The sequence below is a fragment of the Nothobranchius furzeri genome, chromosome 2 (genome assembly GCF_043380555.1).
Source record: "Nothobranchius furzeri strain GRZ-AD chromosome 2, NfurGRZ-RIMD1, whole genome shotgun sequence".
In the NCBI taxonomy this organism is placed as follows: Eukaryota; Metazoa; Chordata; class Actinopteri; order Cyprinodontiformes; family Nothobranchiidae; genus Nothobranchius; species Nothobranchius furzeri.
Window position 1 is genome coordinate 9,991,153 of NC_091742.1, and position 19,447 is coordinate 10,010,599.

General features: G+C 41.1%; 1 protein-coding gene across 3 annotated transcripts in view; it reads right to left on the minus strand.

The window, feature by feature from the left end:
* The window catches only part of ncoa1 (nuclear receptor coactivator 1), a 57,453-nt gene that overhangs the window by 15,104 nt on the left and 22,902 nt on the right, over positions 1-19,447 (minus strand). For all 3 annotated transcript variants that reach the window (XM_015947560.3, XM_015947559.3, XM_070543876.1), the window contains exons 3-10: positions 8,552-8,657; positions 4,304-4,470; positions 4,103-4,209; positions 3,846-4,023; positions 2,502-2,681; positions 1,298-1,390; positions 856-996; positions 375-522 (exon numbers count right to left, since the gene is read on the minus strand). In XM_015947560.3, the coding sequence (XP_015803046.3) occupies positions 375-522; positions 856-996; positions 1,298-1,390; positions 2,502-2,681; positions 3,846-4,023; positions 4,103-4,209; positions 4,304-4,470; positions 8,552-8,640 (1,103 nt within the window). In that variant the 5' untranslated portion in view covers positions 8,641-8,657. The remainder of the gene's footprint in view (positions 1-374; positions 523-855; positions 997-1,297; positions 1,391-2,501; positions 2,682-3,845; positions 4,024-4,102; positions 4,210-4,303; positions 4,471-8,551; positions 8,658-19,447) is intronic.

Here is a 19,447-nt window from a genome sequence, read left to right on the forward strand (position 1 = left end):
ACTCACAAAAACTGGAATGACTGACCTTAAAAAAATAAATATTTTCTAAAACTTCTGTTTTGTATTTGTAGTCATTTGGGCCGATGTGGTTATAATATTATTGTGAAACTGTGAGAGGAAACAACGTGCTGCGTGACGGGTTCTAGGTCACCTCAGAGATTCTGTACAACCTCCACATTTCAACTTGTGAATCAAATAAAAAGAGCAGCAAGGTTGGACACACCGTTGCCTCACGCCAATAAGGATGTAGGTTTGAATCCTGGCAGCAGCCTTTCTGTGTGGAGGTAGCGTGTTCTCCCCATGCAAGTAGTTTCCTCCCACAGACTAAAAACATACATGTTGTGTGTGTGTGTGAGAGAGAAAGAAAAAACTACCTGTCAATAGTGTGAATGCCCATAATAAAGGGCTGTACATCAGGGTTGGGGGGGCAGCAGAACTTGCAGCGAGTCTGAGCGCTGAGCATTGTGCCGTCACTTAAGGTGAACTGGTAGAGCGGGCTGACAGCGGTGCCGTGGGTCATCACTGAGGGACAGAAAATTAATAACACCATTAAACAGAGAGAGATGGAGCGGATCAACACTTCCTGTTTGTGTTTAAATCCCACATAGGTCAGTTACTTTCTTTAAACTCATTCAGAGAAGTTCTGGACAGCAGTAGACATCATCTGGTGCTGGTTCATTATGAGAAAAATCACATTTTCTTCAAATATTTCTGAGCTATAAAAAATAAACTAATGCTCTACCAAGAACTAAGGTTTAAAATGTATCTAGATTTAATATTTCATGATTACATCGATCAATCAAGTTAAAATTGACATAAGACAGGGAGTGTGTGTGTGTGTGTGTGGCTGCTCACCCTCGTGCAGCAGCTTCTTGGCGTGGGAGGGCTCTTTGCCCTGTGGCTGAAAGAAGGCGTAGATACACTTCCTGACCAGGTCCTCCCAGCCAGACCGGCCTGTCGCTCGCAAAGCACTCGTTTCTATGGAGATGATCTTCCCTGGATTAGAGCAGCACACACAGACACACAAAAGATCAGCCTGCACTGATTTCAACAACAGCAGCAAAGGCAGGAAGCTCAACACCGAGACCTTCATAAAAATAAAATAAACCAAAACGGAGAAACGTCTGAAATAGTTTTTATTTTCCACTTAAATTCTGAGTTTGTTCTGTTTGTCGTCTGTGAAAAAATTTAAAAGTAACAATCTAAATCCCCACTTTCCCAAAAATTCATCCCATCTCATATTAAATTTCCTTAATCAGCATGTCTGCTACATGTTTACTATTAAAGAGAGTTTTACCTGTGGGGTCCTGCTTCGTTATAAAAGACTCCGTGCTGACAGGCTGAGAGCGCGGCGTCCGACAGGCGATGCAGATCAGGCAGCTCTGCAGGTCTGTAAAAACACAGAAAACACAAACAAACCTTAAAATATGAAAGAAAAAACCCTATTCTAGTTGTAAAATAGTATTTTTCTAAACATACCTTTCATGCTGCAAACTAAAACTTGATGGTAGACAGTGAGTGTAAAAGAAAGCGTTAGAAAAAAATAATGCAAAAAGCTCAGACTGACATCTAACATTCATTTAAAAATGAAAACACTGCTGAAGTTTTAATCTTGAATATCCTTCAGAGAAGCAGGAACAAATTATTAAAAACTAGAGTCATGGACGGGAAGAGAGTGTGACATCCCACAAGGCCAATTCTTATCAAAATGACTTAAAGCCCACAGACTTAGACAAAAATCTGCAATGCAGAAACGACATCACGGTATTCGTCAAGGCCACTGCGCCAACAGACTCCAAAATATCTCATCTGTCCTCCAACAATCTGCCGAGGGTCCAACCGGAGAGATAATGAAAGGCTGTGAAAGGGTGACGTTCAATCTTTCCTTTCCTCCCATCTGAAACTTTCAAGCAGTCGCAAGAAAAAAAAACATATTCATCAACAGTTTTCTGGTTTCTGTGAGTTCCAAACCAATTACTTTTTAAATTGGATTCATTCTTGAGATAGTCAAAATATTAACGAGAAACAGAAAAAAGTCAAAAAAACATCAGTGTCTGAAAAGATGCGCCTGTAGAAGCACCTCGAGGGTTTTATGTGGGTTCAAATTAATGCAACAGATACATAAAATAACAAAGAAAATATATTCATGCAGATATGTCTGAAGGTTTGATTTAACGTTACAGAAGGGATCATTTTATTATAAAAAAAAACAGGCTTTCCATAGAAAAAGGTAAATCTTTGCTTCAACAGAGATCAAAAATATTTGGGTTCATCTGGACTATTTATGAACCCATTAACATAATCGCTGACTCGCCCTGAGGAGAAGCTAATTCAAGCTTAATTTTTACTGTAGGCCCATTCAAAAAGCTACACAGAACCAATAGATCTGCAGAAGAAGCTGCGATAATGACACGTTGAAACCCAGAGAGGTGGTCAGTGTCACACAGAAACGAGACGTTGAACTGGAGCAAGAAGTTCTCGCAGGTGGCGTCTAAACGTACCGTCTGCCTCCTCCTGAATGGCCCGCGGTTGCGATACGGTGAAACACTGCATGATCTCATACTGCTGTCGGGCCTCCAGGTTCTCAGAGTCCGCCTCATCCGGTGGCCTCTTCAGCATGCGACAGTTAAAGGTGTGGCTGTTCCTGCGACTTGCTTCCTGTGGCCAGGGGACGCCGTTTACTAGACAAACGCAGAAAAGGGAAAAGATGCAGTCTGAGGGCCTCGGTTCCACAGTTTCACTGTAACGTTCCAAACGTTTTAATATTAGCATGTTGTTTTGTTATTAAATACAAAAGAAAAGGAAATAAAACTGAGTTCATGAAGCAGGTGTTTTCCAGCTCCTTACAGGGTGGTGATTAATGCAAGCCTGAACTAAACAACACTAAACATTTTATTAACCCTCCCACTGTCCTAATGGGTGACCCCGCGAGGAAAGTTGACCGTTGAGCAGGGTTGACGGTTTATCCCTTGGGTCCATGTTGCAGGGGTGAGGAGTGAGCACCAACTCACCGCTGCCAAATGGACCTCAAGAGATAAACCATCAATCCTGCACAATGGTCAACCTTTCTCGCGGGGTCACCCATAAAGACAGTGGGAGGGTTAAGAATACTAGCACTTTAAAACCCTTACCATATAAATTCAAGTGTTTTTTTTATTCAATAAAAACAAATGCATAACAGTTTTATTAAAGTAAATTTTCTCAGTTCTAACCCCTCATTTGTTGCCTTTGAGCAACAGGCAAACAACTAAACTAAGGTATAAAATTTATGATACTTAAAAAGTAAATCACCTCACAGAAGAACTGCTGTGTTTGGTCATTTTAACAAACTTTACATCTGAGGATGAGGTTTCTACAGGTTTTGACGCTGATAGCTGAATCCTAACTAAAAACGACCTTGTCATCCGCTGAACCCGGCTATCTTTTCTTCACGACTCATCCGTTGTCATTGCAATCTCTTCTCAGGGTTCCACCTTAAAACTAAACTAAATACTAAAATAACGTCGTCACACTGAATAGAGCCTTAGTGCCGACTGACACTAGTTATTTTGTTTTTCTGCCTTAACTGGAGCACAAAACTCAAACTTTATTTAAAATTTTTACAGTTCACCCTCCTTCCCATCTTTAATATTTTCCTCTTGCTAAACCAAGTTAATTAGCCGTATCCAAGATACATAATTTGCTGCCAAAATGTTCATTGCCCCCTCAAAGTTCTTCATTTCCATGGCAACTGCTTCATCATGAGAGTCCTGAAATGTAATAAATTCCTCCACTTATTAATGAATGAAGCATTTTAAACATTAGGCCACAGCCTCCAGCTGCTCAGTCCAGCTCAGCTCACTCACCGAGGCTTTTAGGCAGCAGATTACGAATAAATTCATTGTGGTCTCCCACGTGAAGGATGCTGTAGACACTTGAAGTCATCAGCTCTTCCTGGGTGTATCCAAGATAACTCGTCACGTTCTCAGAAACAAAGACGACGCGGCCCTCGCGGTTGACAACGAAGAAGAACCCATCAAGGGCCTGAGTCAGGGGCGAGAGAGAGAGGGAGGATGAGGCTGAGTTGGTGTGATAGCCGAGCGTGAGTCTGTGGAGTGTCTACCTCCAGCAGCAAGGGGCCCAGCGCCTCTTTCTCCACCAACCCCTGGCTACTGGACGAAATGTCGCTCTTCTGCACATCATCATCTGGTGATAGGAGAGCTGCTTTTTCTGTTTAGAGGAAAGAAACAGCAAATGAATCCTGCAGAAAAACCATCTCCATGTTTGATTCTCTCATCTTACACGTTGTGCTGCATTTGCTCACCCTGCTCACGCCGTTTGATCTGCTGGAATTGGTCCACGGTGCTCTTGAGGATGTGACACTTGTCGGGCTTCACGCTGAGACTGGCGATGTCGCTCATGTTGGTGGACAGCAGCTCAGCCAGCTCCTCAATGTAACGGCACTCCAGTTCCCGTCTCCTCTTCTCCAAACTGTGGGAAAAGCACAGAATTAGACTTATCCTATCCTGATCCATCAATGCTTAATAAATGTATAACAAATACAATAATGATGATGATAATTTATTTACTCTACGCTTATAATAAATCCAGTTTAACAAAAAAAATTGAAGTGATAATAGAAATTAATACTTGTAAGGTTTCAAAGGAAATAATGGTGCTCATTAGTTATTCCAACTGTGATTTTTAGTTCAAACATTAGAAGCTGGGATGAGGTAGCACTCAAAACACTTAACTGTCCCTATAGGCAAAATACAGCCTAATCATTCAACACCGAAGCTTTTAAACTGTTGAGTAAAGGGAACAGAGAGGGAGGAAGTGAAAATGGGAACTTGGTGAGAAACCAGAGGGATGAGAAAAACCTCCACAATTCTCTGTTCTGTTGAAAGAAATCAGAAAGGAGATGAAGGGAAACTTCTGAGGAGATTAAAGAAATGATCATTTTGATGCAGGAACACAAACATAAAAATAACAACACTGTTGGTGATTTTCTATGAGGGTAAAGCATTTAATGGAGGGTGTTTGAGGGATATTTAATGATTTGAATATTAATAGAGGATGAGTTGTATCTGTTAAAGTGTAGGGCTTTCATTTATCTGGTACTAGCTGGTTCGGTTGCATCTTTAAGAAGTTTATCGTTGGTTGATTTATTTTGGCTTTAAAGGTTCCAGTTATTAGATTTTAAATTAATCTAAACATTTTAATCACCCATTGGTGAAAGGTAGGAGTTTGCCTCATTGTCCACTTTAATGAGACTTGAAGAAGATGATCATTATCTAGAGTAAAACCGATTCAAGATGGCCAAAGCTGATGCACTTAACTCATTCACTGCCATTGATGACTAAAAACGTCATTTGCATTATTTTTTATTGTGTGGGCGTCGGAACGAGACCCCGCACTGTGAGAACAAACATCTCTGCTCTGAAGCCGATCTTCATCCGCGTACATCACACGTCACATGATCAGGAAGCAGAACATCCATGTGTTAGGAGATCATTTTGGGCCGTTGCTGTAAAAAAGTGCGGCGCAAACCGGAAAAGCGTCTGCCGATCACAATTCAACAACGGATTATGAAAGAACGGATAACGCTCAAAACGCACGAATTCTTCCTGATGTAAGAGGTGAGTCTCCTCTTTGTTTTGGCGTCGACATCAGCCTAGCACGCAACGTTCTGTGACTCTTAAAAAAACAGTAAAAATGGTGATAAACGCTGTGGCAGCGAAGCGCTTTACCAATCAGGAAACGGGTGGCAGTGAACGAGTTAAAAGAACTGCCTAAGACTCAGTCAGGTTAACAAATATTGCGCTAATCTTGATTGTGCCAGTAGCCTAGAGACTCCGTGGCTACAAATTGTGAACGTTCCCTTCATGGTTTAGAACAGTTTAGAAAATGAATGAACAATGTGACACAGTTTCATCAAACTTTCAGAAAATGACCACTGGGTCAACTACTACAGCTGTTAACATTTAAATAGGACTAAATTCAAAGACAGCCAGAAAAATGGCTCAAATTCTTTGATTCTGTGAAGGAATCCTGTAATTTTGTGCAGAAGTTTGCTCAGCCTTGTTAAATCTAATCCAATACAGAAATGTCTCTCTCTCTTTTTAATACACAGGTGGTTTGAATTATTTGTGTTAAATATCCCAGAACTGTGCAGCAGTCAAAACGTTTCCTTCAGACTGCATCGGTTTTCCCTCCAGCTGTGGCGAGTGTGTGCAGTTTGATCAAACTAAACCATTTTTTGCAGAAACCCACAGCTTCAGTTTCCAGTTGCAACAACATGCTTACAATCATGACGAGTAATATATGTGTGACAAACACAAGGAAATCAAAGTGCACACGTGTGTGTGTGAGAGAGAAATGACGACAGCAGAAGTAGGTCAGTACGTTGGCCTGCCAGAACACACGGGCGTGGCGAGTAAAGGTGGGGGGGCTGTGAGAAATGTGCAGGTCAGTGGCTGCAGGTGCGCTAGCTGAGCTGTTACATCAGCTTACATCAGCCTTTAGGACTCACTCACTGTACAGTAGAAACACACACACTGTAAACCTTTAAGCTCAAACTAAAAATGAACCCAAACAAAAACACTCAGACTGAAAAGCTCCTGATCAAATCAAAGACGAGGATTAAAGAGTTGACCTGACTGAACAACCCAAATTTAACCTGTTTTGGGTTGATTCATGTAAGTAAAGTAAGTAATTTATTAAGTTTTCAATGTATTTAAAACATTAACTTTCTTCTAAATCTTCTTCTCTCAAGTCATATTTTTCTCACCATTTTTCTCTTAAAGCAAAAAAAAAAAAAAAAAAGATCTAAACACTTGTGGCCAAGAATATATTTGTGGTTGACCAGATTTTTGCTTCAGGGTGGAGTGCTTCTGGGTTTTCCGTTACGGTCTTCAACAGCGAGACACTAGTCTGAAACCATGACTGAACAGCATCACATTAAGAGTAAAATATCAACCTACGATCACTTTGAAAACATATTTAAAACAAAACCTGCTTTGTCCTGATTTCGAAACCGCATCAGTATCAACTGATGATAGCTAAAGATAATTAATATTGTTAAAAAGCACAAGATTCTTATTATGAGGTTACATAATAAGATTCATAGTGGAATGAATTTAATAAAATAATTGTGGCGGTGCGCACAGGTGGGGCTGCTGGGGGCCTGCTAGCACGCACCGGGCGGTGATCAGCAATCAGCCACCGGCTGATTATAAATCTACATATATAGAATATAAATGGGGCGACGGTGGCACAGGAGTCAAGTGCTCGCCCCGTAATCGGAAGGTTGCAGGTTCGAGCTTCGCTCAGTCTGCCGCTGTATCCTTGGGCAAGACACTCAACCCCCCTTGCCTGCTGGTGGTGGTCAGAGGAACCGGTGGCGCCAGTGCTCGGCATCCTCGCCTCTGTCAGTGCGCCCCAGGGCAGCTGTGGCTACACCGTAGCTCATCCCCACCAGTGTGTGAATGTGTGTGTGAATGGGTGAATAACAGATTGTGTTGTAAAGCACCTTGAGGGGTTCCAGGACTCTAGAAGGTGCTTATCAAATACAGGCCATTTACCATTTGCCATATAAAGGATGGCGCCGCAGGTGTAGAGCAGAGACTGGAAACAGACTGGAGGAGCTGGGTGAGCTCCTGTCTGCGTCTCAGCGTGGCAGCTACGCTAACCTGGGTGTGAGGTGTAAATACAGCTGTGAGCAAAGCAGAAGCTGCATCTGTGTGTGGGTCTGGTTGCTGGTAAAATGCTACAATAATATTTCTGAATCACCCACAACCCCTCCAGGAGACTGGGTTATAGCAACAAAACCAGTGAGGTGATGTCTGGGCTCCAGCTTACTGTCGGACACAGGAGCAGACTGCCAGGATCATCATCTCCACTGTAGCACAGCATGTTTCACCTCAGTGACCACATAAGAAAAGGGAAGCCGAGTCAGAGGAATTAATTGAACCTCAATCTCCCAATCCCAGGGCAGACACTCTACCTAGGGCTGGGCGATATGGCCTCTAATCTATATTGCGATATAATCTGAAGCATGTGCGGTAACGATATATATTGCGATATATTTTTTCCTCTGTTTATGTATGTCAAAATGACATGCTTTTAAATATCCTCATGTGGCAAATAGATGCCACTTGAGGCATACAGGCCTCCACCTCTGCCCACTCCATGCTTGCAGTCACTGCCATTCTGTTGTCTCAATGTCAGCAGGGTGCACATCTTAGTGACATCTTAGTGACATCATGTGTTATTGCGATATTGCGGTATTGCGATATAGCCAAAAACTCTATCATTACCCAATTTTATATCGTTTCTACCTTACATCGTTTATATTGCCCACCTCTAACTCTAACACCAGGCCACTGAGGAGGTGTGTTCGTAATGACCTTGCAAGCATCTCTGAACTCACTTGTAACTAGTTTGTCATGCACAAAATTTGTTTATTATCACTTCTTTACGGTCTTTGTTTTCAAAACTGGTGCACCAGTGTTTATTTGCACCAGCATTTTGTTGCTCTAGTGATCTGATCTTTGTTTGACAGCGTGTTTACCTTTGCCCCGATGTGTCGCATGGTGAGCCCTTCCTCTTGCGTGACTCTTGCATGGCAGGGTCCAGGGGGCTTTCCCCTACTGCGCTCATTTTCAGCTGAAACTGACCTAAAGAGATATCAAACACACACTTTTTATTAACTGCTCAAACAGAAAATGCTAAAAAAAAAAAAAACCTCTTAATGTTCAAGAATTAAAACAACAGGTTTGCAAACAAAATGTGGTGAAATTCCCAAAATGCACAACTTGAATGTACTTTTCTTTAGAGGTTAAGGTTCCAGCATCTGTTCAGTTGACAGAAAACGTACTCTGAACATATTTATTTGGGGGTCTGCGTCTCTAACTTGTGTTAAAGATGCCGTATCATCCAGCCTTTTGCCATCCTCATTCTCAGATTCAATCACATTATGATAAATCAGGTCAATCAGAAAGAACAACTACAATGAGTGGCTGCTTTTTGTTTGAATAAATAAATAGTGTCAAAAGGCCACGCAACTTCTTTAAAAATAGAAAAGCTCCTGATACTTTTTTTTCCACATCAAAATTATTTTTTTCATCAGAATTTCATATTTTACAATCTAAAAATGTTTATTCTGAAAGTGAGAGGGTGGGGGGGTGGGGGTGGGGTTAAAATCTTAAATATAAAGTTCCTCTTTAAAAAAACAAACAAAAAAAACAGAACAAGTCTTTCCTACAGAGGAGGTCTCTTCTAACGCAGGCACAGATCAGATGTCATAAACAACGGTGGATGTGGTCTCTGTGGAGAGTTCAGGTGCCTTTATTTCCACCACAGAGCTGACGTGAGGTGCAGAAGTGAGCAGCCCAATGTCTGCGTACACGAGTCCCACCAGCTACAACAGAGAACAACTCCGATATGATGGCACCAGTTTACCTGGATTCTGGCTTTATATGCAAAACCATGGAGTAAATAACATGTATAGCTTCAGAAAGCACAACCGTCCCTCTGCACACATCTTGGTTTCCTCCAACATGTTTTCAGTTTGCTGTTGTTTCATAACGTCTGGTGACGGGGTATGCTAAAAGCCTCCAGAAAAAGTTTTACTTGTGTTTTTACCATTCTTTCTATGCGCACACCAACAGTGTAATTTCTTAGCTGCACTTCTCTGGCTTCATCAGTGAGGTTGGCATGGCAACAAAAATGCAGCAAAACTTGCTGAAGACTTAACAAGGCTCCTGAATGATCCTTGTTGATGAATGCAGAATTAAATGTTTTATCTGACGTTAGATTTCATCTTTTGTAAATAGTTGTAGTAGATATTAATCAGGGGAAGAGCACATTTATTGCCAAACACGGCAAAGGTAAAGCAGATTTATTAGGAATTGGCAGAAAAAAGCAAAGAAATTTAGCAACTTTTACAGATATTTTTAATTTTGTTTACTGAAAAACAGTTAAATTCTATAATTCACATGAAAGAAATTAACTGCCGTTTAATCCGTGCAACAATGAAACAAAAACGTACTATAAATTTGTAAAAATATCTTCTGTTCTGGTCTACTTAAACATAAATCTGAAGAGTGAGTGCAAACACAAACAGAAACCCAGAGAACCCCTTTAAATCTCTGTGCAAAGAAAAACACAAACCACCATTGTTACTTGAGTATTAAGTATGGCTGCAAGCCGTGCCGCTCACAGGACAATAATTCTTTTTGACTAGCCTTGTTTACATTTCACCTCGAATCACCCCTCTTCTCCTCACTCCTTGTGCTGCAAACACAAAGCACTTAAAAAGACCCTTCCGCCACAGTGAGAAATGGGAGCGCTGCTGCAAATCAGCACAAAACACAAATTAGCCTTGTTTCTGGGAGGCCAGCACCCTCATTTAACGTAATAGCTGTGGTTTTATATGTTCGACCGCTCGGTGTCGTACTTCTCCCGCTATGTTTTCCCCCTGATTTTAATAGAAGTTTGTATTTTAGGGACAAAAGAGAAAACCACTGACTTTATTAAGCTTAGGGCGGAGATGGACCACATGTTCACTGGAGCAAAGTATTCGGCGGCTCATATTTTAAAAACTGTCGTTTGAGTTTAGTTTTTTCTGCGAAAACATGAAAGGAATAACCCGCTGTCCTCTTTTCTCTATCTTTTCTTTTCCTGTTTTTTTTCTTACATGTTTGTTTAGACTATTCTGGAGAAAATAAAATTCAAGAGTTTAATACAGAACTGATTTTATTTAGATATTTCTTTTATATGTACATGTTTAATCTTTCTTAACCATTTTTTCTAGCAAAGTAAAAAGTCTGTCAAAATTCTCCCTTCTCTCCTGTGCCCTCTGCTGCTCTGCCTCCCTCTGCAGCCTCATGTCCTCCCTGATCAGATCCAGAAGCTGGTCATCGCTGTCACCTTCCCCTGGATGCGTCTGCTAAGCACATAAACATAAACATAAAATGGGCATCCAGGGGAAGGTGCCAGCGATGACCAGCTTCTGGATCTGATCAGGGAGGACATGAGGCTGCAGAGGGAGGCAGAGCAGCAGAGGGCACAGGAGAGAAGGGAGAATTTTGACAGACTTTTTACTTTGCTAGAAAAAATGGTTAAGAAAGATTAAACATGTACATATAAAAGAAATATCTAAATAAAATCAGTTCTGTATTAAACTCTTGAATTTTATTTTTGTTTACAAATGTAAATTGTTTAATATTACCGGGTATCCGCTGGGTCTTGAAAAGTCTTAAAAGGTGATAAATCGGTTTTGGTCAAATTGAGACCCTTAGAAAGTATTAAAAACTATTATCACATCTTTGCTCAGGCTCAGCTTGTCGAAAGTATTTTCTCTGAATTAGCTCTCCAACAGTCAAGGAAATGATTAAAAAGCTAAATAAAACTTCGAGCTCCATCGTTTAAAGTTCCTTCTCCCTTCTGCTCAGCGGTTCCACGGTTGCTAGGCGACGGAAGTTCGCCGAGGGAGTGGCGGTAATTCATGAAGGCTAGGCCTGTCCAAATTCACAGCCGTTAACATCCGGTCTACTCGGCCGACGGAGGACCCAGCCCACGTTGGCCGAGTAGGCTGGGTCCTTCAAAGGACGCAGACCCTGAATTGAGACACAGCGTCTGTGACATCATATTTTATCGGCTAACATTCTAGAGTACCTCTTAGCCAATAGCGATGGCAGATTTAAATTCAACTGCAGTGCAGAGTTTTTACCTGACAACGGCACAACAGTTTTACAGTTTTAGGCAGAAATATTAAATTTGAACTGAAGTGCTAAACTATTGACTACACGTGTCTGCAGCAAAAAATTGTTGATTTGGGGGTGACTTGCTCTTTAAGTAAAAGTAGGTCATGTGTTTTATTGTGTGATTGTAATGAAAAACAAAGCTGCATCCAAACTGTTTCTGCTGTGATATGAAGCGGCAGCACTCAGGAAAAGGAGAATTTTCCCAGAATGCTGCTGTCATAACGACGTTCACTCCTGGATGTCGGCAATTTAGAATAACGTTGGTGTGTTTCTGGAACACGCTGAACCTATTAGGGTTGTCACGGTAACCGGTATAGCGGTAAACCCCGGTAAAAAAGTTGACAATAAAAATAACCATCCAGTTTTTAAAAAACTATATTATCTCGGTGGGTTTACCGTGGCTGCGGTTTCAGCGCGGTGACCCTTACCAGCCACCGTCGCTTCAGCTGAAGTTCCCGCGGCGCGCACACGCACTTTTTAGTTTGCAACGGCACCAAAACTTTGAAGCTGAAAAAATGGCCGAAGGAGGAGACGGCAGCGCCCAGGACATCCATCAGCCCTCAAAGAAGACTAAATCGGAAGTATGGGCATATTTTGGATTTCTGAAAAATGCTGAGGGACAGTTAATAGAAGACGGCTATCCCGTTTGCAGAACGTGCAGGAAACAAGTGTCTGCAAAAGGCAGCAACACTTCGAATCTAATGGCACATCTGTGTGACCATCACCCACGTCTCTACAGCCAGTGCAAGGTAAGATAACATTAGCATTTTAGCTGAAATGCATGACGCGAGGACTTTTGGCTGAGGGAGAATGCAACTATATACTGCAGCCGCAGCGTCCTCTGCCAGCATTTAAACCGTGTCACGGACACCCTGTTGCTGGATGAAGCATCTTATTTGTTGATGATGAAGAGAAATATACAATTAGTTCCTTGTCATTGATTTGTTTACTTATTCAATGCCATTTATACTTGAACATTTGGATTTGATTACATAGTGTAGTAGTTATTTTAGTAATTTGTTTAAAGTGGCTATTTATTTTAAATACATATTTTTTAAGGTTGACTTGTACAGTGCTCAAGTCAAGTGTGGACTGGAGTTTTAGATTTTCATTTTGATAATGAAGAAAACAAGTATATGAGAAAACAAGTGGTGTTTCTTTGATTTGTTTACATATTGTTTATGTTTCGAATGTTTGGATTTGTATCATTTAAACCTGCACTGACTACTGTAACATGTTCCAGAAAAAGAAGCTATTTGTTCCTTTACTTGTGAAAAGTTGCACTTTTGCTAAGGCTTTGTGTTATTTTAGGTTTAATAAACACTGTTAAACCTTTTTAGAACTATTTCAGTTTGTGTAGAACAGGACTATCAATGCTTTCTGAACATATGCAACACCGTTTAAAAAATACCGCGATAATACCGAAAACCGTGATAATTTTGGTCACAATAACCGTGAGGTTAAATTTTCATACAGTGACAACCCTAGAACCTATTGACAGATAGCTTCCCGTAATCACATCTGGTCCACTCTCTACACTTAAATAGGTTTTCTTTATTAGTTCCAGTTCATAAACAGGCTGGAGCGACTTGTTTGTGTAATGAGGGGCTCGTCCTCAGAAGCCGGCGTCGCCCGTGCGTCCGCCTGTGTTTGACTGATTGTCACTGCTAATTTCAACCAGCGAGAAACGTGTTTCAGGTGAACAGAAGTAGTCTGAGCCAAGGCTAACCGCTCTGGTTGTTTTTCATCTAAAGATTGTTTGAAGGAACAATCCAAATACATGTTGAACTTTGCACTTGAAACATATGATAAAGAGTAGGGCCTCTCTGCTCCCACAGGACCCGGATTTCCGTCTCCAATGATCCCGAAGACACCAAGAGTGACCCATGAGCCCAATCACCTCATCAATAAAGCCGAGTGCTTCCTTCTAAGGCCATAATTTGTAATTCTATGTTTACACACAACATCAGTCGGCTGCAGAAATTTCATTTAAACTGGTGGTGGTCAGAGGGACCGATGGCACCAGTGTTCGGCAGCCTCGCCTCCATCAGTGCGCCCCAGGGCTGCTGTGGCTACAATGTAAATGTTTGTTTGTGTTGTAAAGCGTCTTGGGGATTCTAGAACTCCAGAAGGCACCATATCAAATCCAGGCCATTTAAACATTCTTGTGTCGATGACCATCTCTGATTTGATCTTTAATACTCCTCAAACAACAGCTTTATTAATAAATGCAACCTTTGTGTTTACCTTAGTGCAGTTTGAGTCAAGATGCTGTGCAGAGCACCCTGCACTCCCACTCTGCTCAGCGTGTCAGATATTTAGTTATTTCCTTTAGCAATTAACATACTTGTGCCAAATGTCGTCATTTCGCAGCATTGGAGGTGAGCGTGCTGAATCAGAAGAATGGTTTGGCACAATTAAACAAAACTCGTAGGCTGTGGTAACCAGTAAACAACAGGTTCCTCTGGTTTTTCCCGGACAGGTGCCAAGGAAACAGGAACCTGAGTGGTGAGAAGGAAGCACAGCTTCAAATGCCCCGCATGCTTTTACTAGAAACAAGTTAACATTTTCAGCCAACTTCCTATCTGTTGGTGAATTTAGATAAAATGCATAATACATTTGAAAAAGAGCTTTAGTCTTCAGGGAAAGGCTGGTAGGCAGAGACACGGTGGGTTTATTCCACCATTAGCCCAATCGTGCAGAACAGAAGTACCACCTGTTGACCCAGCTATCATGAAAACGGCAACTAATAAAATACAAATTATAATTTAATCAAAAATACTTTTTCAACTAACGTCTAAGCTACAATCAAATGCCTGTCATCACCAAAAAGCACATCCAGAACTTGGTGTGACTAATTATTACTGAAGAACTATTTACTAAGACTTTGCTTTCAGCAATCGGTGTCATAAATGATTTAAAATGTTACAAAGCCAATAAAGTGTTCACCACCTCCAGGAGAATAACGCCCAGATTCCTTCCCCAGTTAAACCCTCTGTCTTTCTATTTCTTTCTGCTTGATTTTCTTACCCTTACCTATAATTCATTATTCAACTTTTCCTTTTGAGTACTTTTAATGCAAAAAAAAAAAAAAGTAATAAAAAAATAAAATAAAATATGTGGTTTTCGTCCTGGCCGTGGAACTGTGGACCAGCTCTATACTCTTGCAAGGGTGATGGAGGGGGCATGGGAGTTTGCCCAACCAATCCACATGTGTTTTGTGGATTTGGAGAAGGCTTATGACCGTGTCCCCAGGGGCACCCTGTGGGGGACGCTCCAGGAGTATGGGGTGGGTGGCTTTCTGTTAAGGGCCATTCAGTCCCTTTACCAGAGGAGCGTGAGTTTGGTCCGCATAGCTGGTAGTAAGTCGGACCTGTTCCCGGTGAGGGTTGGACTCCGCCAGGGCTGCCCTTTGTCACTGGTTCTGTTCATTACCTTTATGGACAGAATTTCTAGGAGCAGCCGTGGTGTGGAGTGTGTCGAGTTTGGTGGCAGGAGAATCTCGTCTCTGCTTTTTGCGGATGATGTGGTCCTCCTAGCTTCATCCAGCTCTGACCTTCAGCTCTTGCTGGGTAGGTTCGCGGCCGAGTGTGAAGCGGCTGGGATGAGGATCAGCACCTCCAAATCTGAGACCATGGTTCTCGACCGGGAAAGGGTGGCTTGCCAACTCCGGGTCGGGGGAGAGGTCCTACCTCAAGTGGAGGAGTTTAAGTATCTCGGGGTTTTGTTCACGAGTGAGGGTAGGAGGGATCAGGAGATCGACAGGCGGATTGGTTCAGCGTCTGCAGTGATGCGGACGCTGAGCCGATCTGTCGTGGTGAAGAGGGAGCTGAGCCAGAAAGCCAGGCTCTCGATTTACCGGTCGATCTACGTCCCAATCCTCACCTATGGTCATGGGCTTTGGGTAATGACCAAAAGAACGAGATCGCGGATACAAGCGGCCGAAATGAGTTTCCTCCGTAGGGTGGCCAGGCTCAGCCTTAGCGATAGGGTGAGGAGCTCGGACATTTGGGAGGGACCCGGAGTAGAACCGCTGCTCCTCCTGATCGAAAGGAGCAAGTTGAGGTGGTTTGGGCATCTGGTCAGGATGCCTCCTGGACGCCTCCCTGGGGAGGTGTTTCGGGCATGTCCTGCCGGCAGGAGGCCCCCGGGTCGACCCAGGACACGTTGGAGAGGTTACATCTCCAATCTGGTCCGGGAACGCCTTGGGATCCTGCCGAAGGAGCTGGTGGAGAAGGCCAGGGAGAGGATGGTCTGGAGCTCCCTAGTTGGGATGCTAGCCCCGCGACCCGGACCCGGATAAGCGGAGGAAGACGACGATGACGAAAATAAAATAAATAAATAAAGGTCGGCTCATCTGCAGGTTTCTCCTTGCCATTTATTTTCTCATATCCATATGCTTATTATGTCTGAATTTAGCCCATTGTTTTTGCATTTGTTCCTCTTTCGATCTTAGTCTGCATGTCAGTGTCTCCATTTCCTGTATTTCTTCAACTATTGTCCTCCATTCTTCTATTGTTGGGGTCTCTGGTCAGAGCCATTTCCTAGTGATTGCCTTCTTGGCTGCTATCATAAGTATCCTCATTAGGTATTGATCTCCCTTTGCCATTTCTTTCCGTATGGATCCTAGGTACATTAATTTAAACGTCTGTGGAATATAATATCCTAATATTATTTTGGTGTTCCTGTATATATGATTCCAAAAAGGGTTTCTTTTCTTGCATTCCCAGAACAAATGGGTATGGTTGGGGTTTATATTTCCACAATTCCTCCAACAGCTCATTTGGTTCTGTATTTGTTTACTTGTAATTTTAGGTGTGATAAAGTATCTTATTTGGTTCTGCCAGGCAAATTCCCACCATTTGTGTGACTGTGTTGTCCTATTTTGTGTTTCCCAAATCTCATTCCATTCCCCTTCCAGTATTTCTTCCTTAATTTCGTTTGCCCATTGTTCTTTGAAATATTGCATTGATTGGTTTTCTATAGTTATTAATGTTTTATATATTAAGGATAGTTTTCTTTTGGGTGCTGGTTTTGTATGTTTGAATCATCATTATTATTTGATTATTCCCTTGAATTTTATTTTGAATTCGGTTGGTATAGTAGTCTCTTAGTTGTAGATATCTAAACACATCCTTATTTTCCACTTCAAATTTTTCTTTAAGTTCTTAGAAACTGTTTACCACCCCTATTTTCTGAATTGTTCCTATTGCTGTCATTCCTGTCTCTTTCCATTTTTTAAATCTATTGTCCATTTTTCCCGGTTCAAAGTCCGAGTCCCAACCTATCCATCTTAGTAATCTTATTTCTCTGTCTATTTTTAGTTTCTTGCTTATCTTCCACCAGGTTTCCAAGCTAAACTTTGTTATTGGGTCCAATTTTTCTATATTTTTTGTCCAATATTCATTTCTGGTATATTCCCCCAGTAATGCTTGGATTGGTATTTCTTTTCCTTCTCTCTCACACCAGTCTATGAGTGGTCCAATTTGCGCTGCCTGGTAGTACCAATTTATGTTTGGCACAGCCCTCCTTCCTTGTTCTTTTGCTAGTTGTAGGGTAGATTTTCTAATTCTTGGTTTTTTGATTTTCCAAAAGAATCTTGATATTTGTTGATTCTATTTGTTGAATTGTATTGTTGGTATTGTTATTGGGAGGGATTGGAACATATACAGGAGTCATGGTAGTAAATTCATTTCGATAATGTTTATTCTGTCGTACAATTGTAATGGGTAGGATGTCCATCTGTTTAGGTCTTCATTTATCACTTGGTTTAATTCCTCATAATTTTGTTTAAATAGATTCTTCAGGTCTTTAGTTACGTTGACTCCTAAATATTTGATGTGATTACTGTCCCATTGTGATTACTGTCCCATTTAATCTTGTGTTTGTTCAGTTCTGTTTTTAGTGTGTGATCATATAGCAGTGCTTGTGTTTTATGTATGTTGATCTTGTATCCTGAGTGTTCCCCATAGGTTTTCATTAGTTCTAGTAGTTTCTTTAGATTATTATTCAGGTTTTTAAGGTATATCAATACATCATCTGCAAAACGACTTATGGTATGTTCCTTGTTGTTAATTTCTATTCCTTTTATTTCTTCCTTCTAATTGCCTGGGCTAAAAGTTCGATATATAGCGCGAACAGAGTAGGGCTGAGGCAATAGCCCCGTCTCGTTCCTCTTGTTATCTTTATCTCGTCTGACATTGATCCATTTATTTTAATTTGTGCTCTTGGTTCCTTGTATAGGGCCTTAATACAATTTATTGTTTGTGAATTAAATCCAATTTTTTTTTAAGTTGCATATATGAATTCCCAGTTTACCCTATCAAATGATTTTTCTGCATCAAAGCTAATGATAGTTGCCGGTATTTTGTTCGTATTAATTTCTTGTATTATATGTAGTGTTCTTCGTATGCCATCTTGTGTTTTCCTCCCTACTACAAAGCCACAATGGTCCTCATCGATTATGTCTGGAAGGAATCTTTTAATTCAATTAGTTATTATTGTTGTATATATTTTGTAGTTTATATTAAGAATTGAAATCGGTCTATAGTTTGTTGTGTCTTCTTTGTTTTTCTGTGGTTTGGGTATTACAGAGATAATGGCTTCTTGCCATGATGGTGGTATGTTATTGTTGGACATAATCCAGTTGTACGTTTTGTGTAGTATTGGTACCAGTTCCTGCTTAAATTGTTTATACCATTCTGCTGGGTATCCATCACTTCCTGGTGCTTTATTTGTTTTACGTTTATTTATTGCTTCTTTCTTTTTCCGTTATTATCTTTGTTATATTCTTATTCTGTTCTGTCCCTATTGGGGGTAGGTCTAAGTTCTGCAGGAATTCTTCCACTTTGTTAATGTTGATTCTTGTTGGTTGTTTATGAAGTTCCTCATAATATTCTCAAAAGATTTCTTCAATTTCTTTTGGTTCTTGTGTAATTTGTTTTCTTTTTGGGTAACGTAATTTGCTTATGTTATTTTGTTCTTGTTGTTTTCATATGCTTCTTGCTAGTAGCCTCATTGCTTTAGGTCCTGCTTCGTAGTAGTTTTGTTTTAAATATTTTGCCTTGATTTCTATCTCATTTTGGTGTATTTCATTGACTTTGTTCCTGATGTTTTTTTATTTGGTCCTGTGTCTTCGTTTCTGTTTGTCTTTCTTTTCCATTTCTTCTAGTTCCTTTGTAAGTTTTTCATATTGTTTAGTCTTTTCGCTTTTCATTTTGCTTGTAATCGCGATTAATGTCCCTCTAATCACTACTTTCATTGCATCCCACAGCAGGGGCGGATTTAGGACTGAAGAAGATCCGGGGCTTAACGCACGCGCGCACACACACACGTGACACGCACTAGTCAACATCATATATGTCTTGCACCACATAATTTTTTATCTGAAGCTACATATTAAGCATATTCAGGGCAAAGTATTGTTCCTGTTAGTGTTTAGTGTGAGATGATAGTAAATATTCCCTTTCTTTCTCCATCAACTTTACCTGATAGTAAGCTAACTTTAGGCAAACCAGCAGCACAACAAATATTTTCAAATGAGACTCACAAACCTGAGTCAGCACCAGTCTCATCAAAGCTGGGGCTCTGTCGTGGTACTTTTAGTCTAAAAAACGTCCTTATGTCCATCTTCACTCATGAGTTTCAGGCAGAGAGTGTAGAAAAAGCCGGCTGCTGAAGGGCTTCTTCTTCAGTGGTGG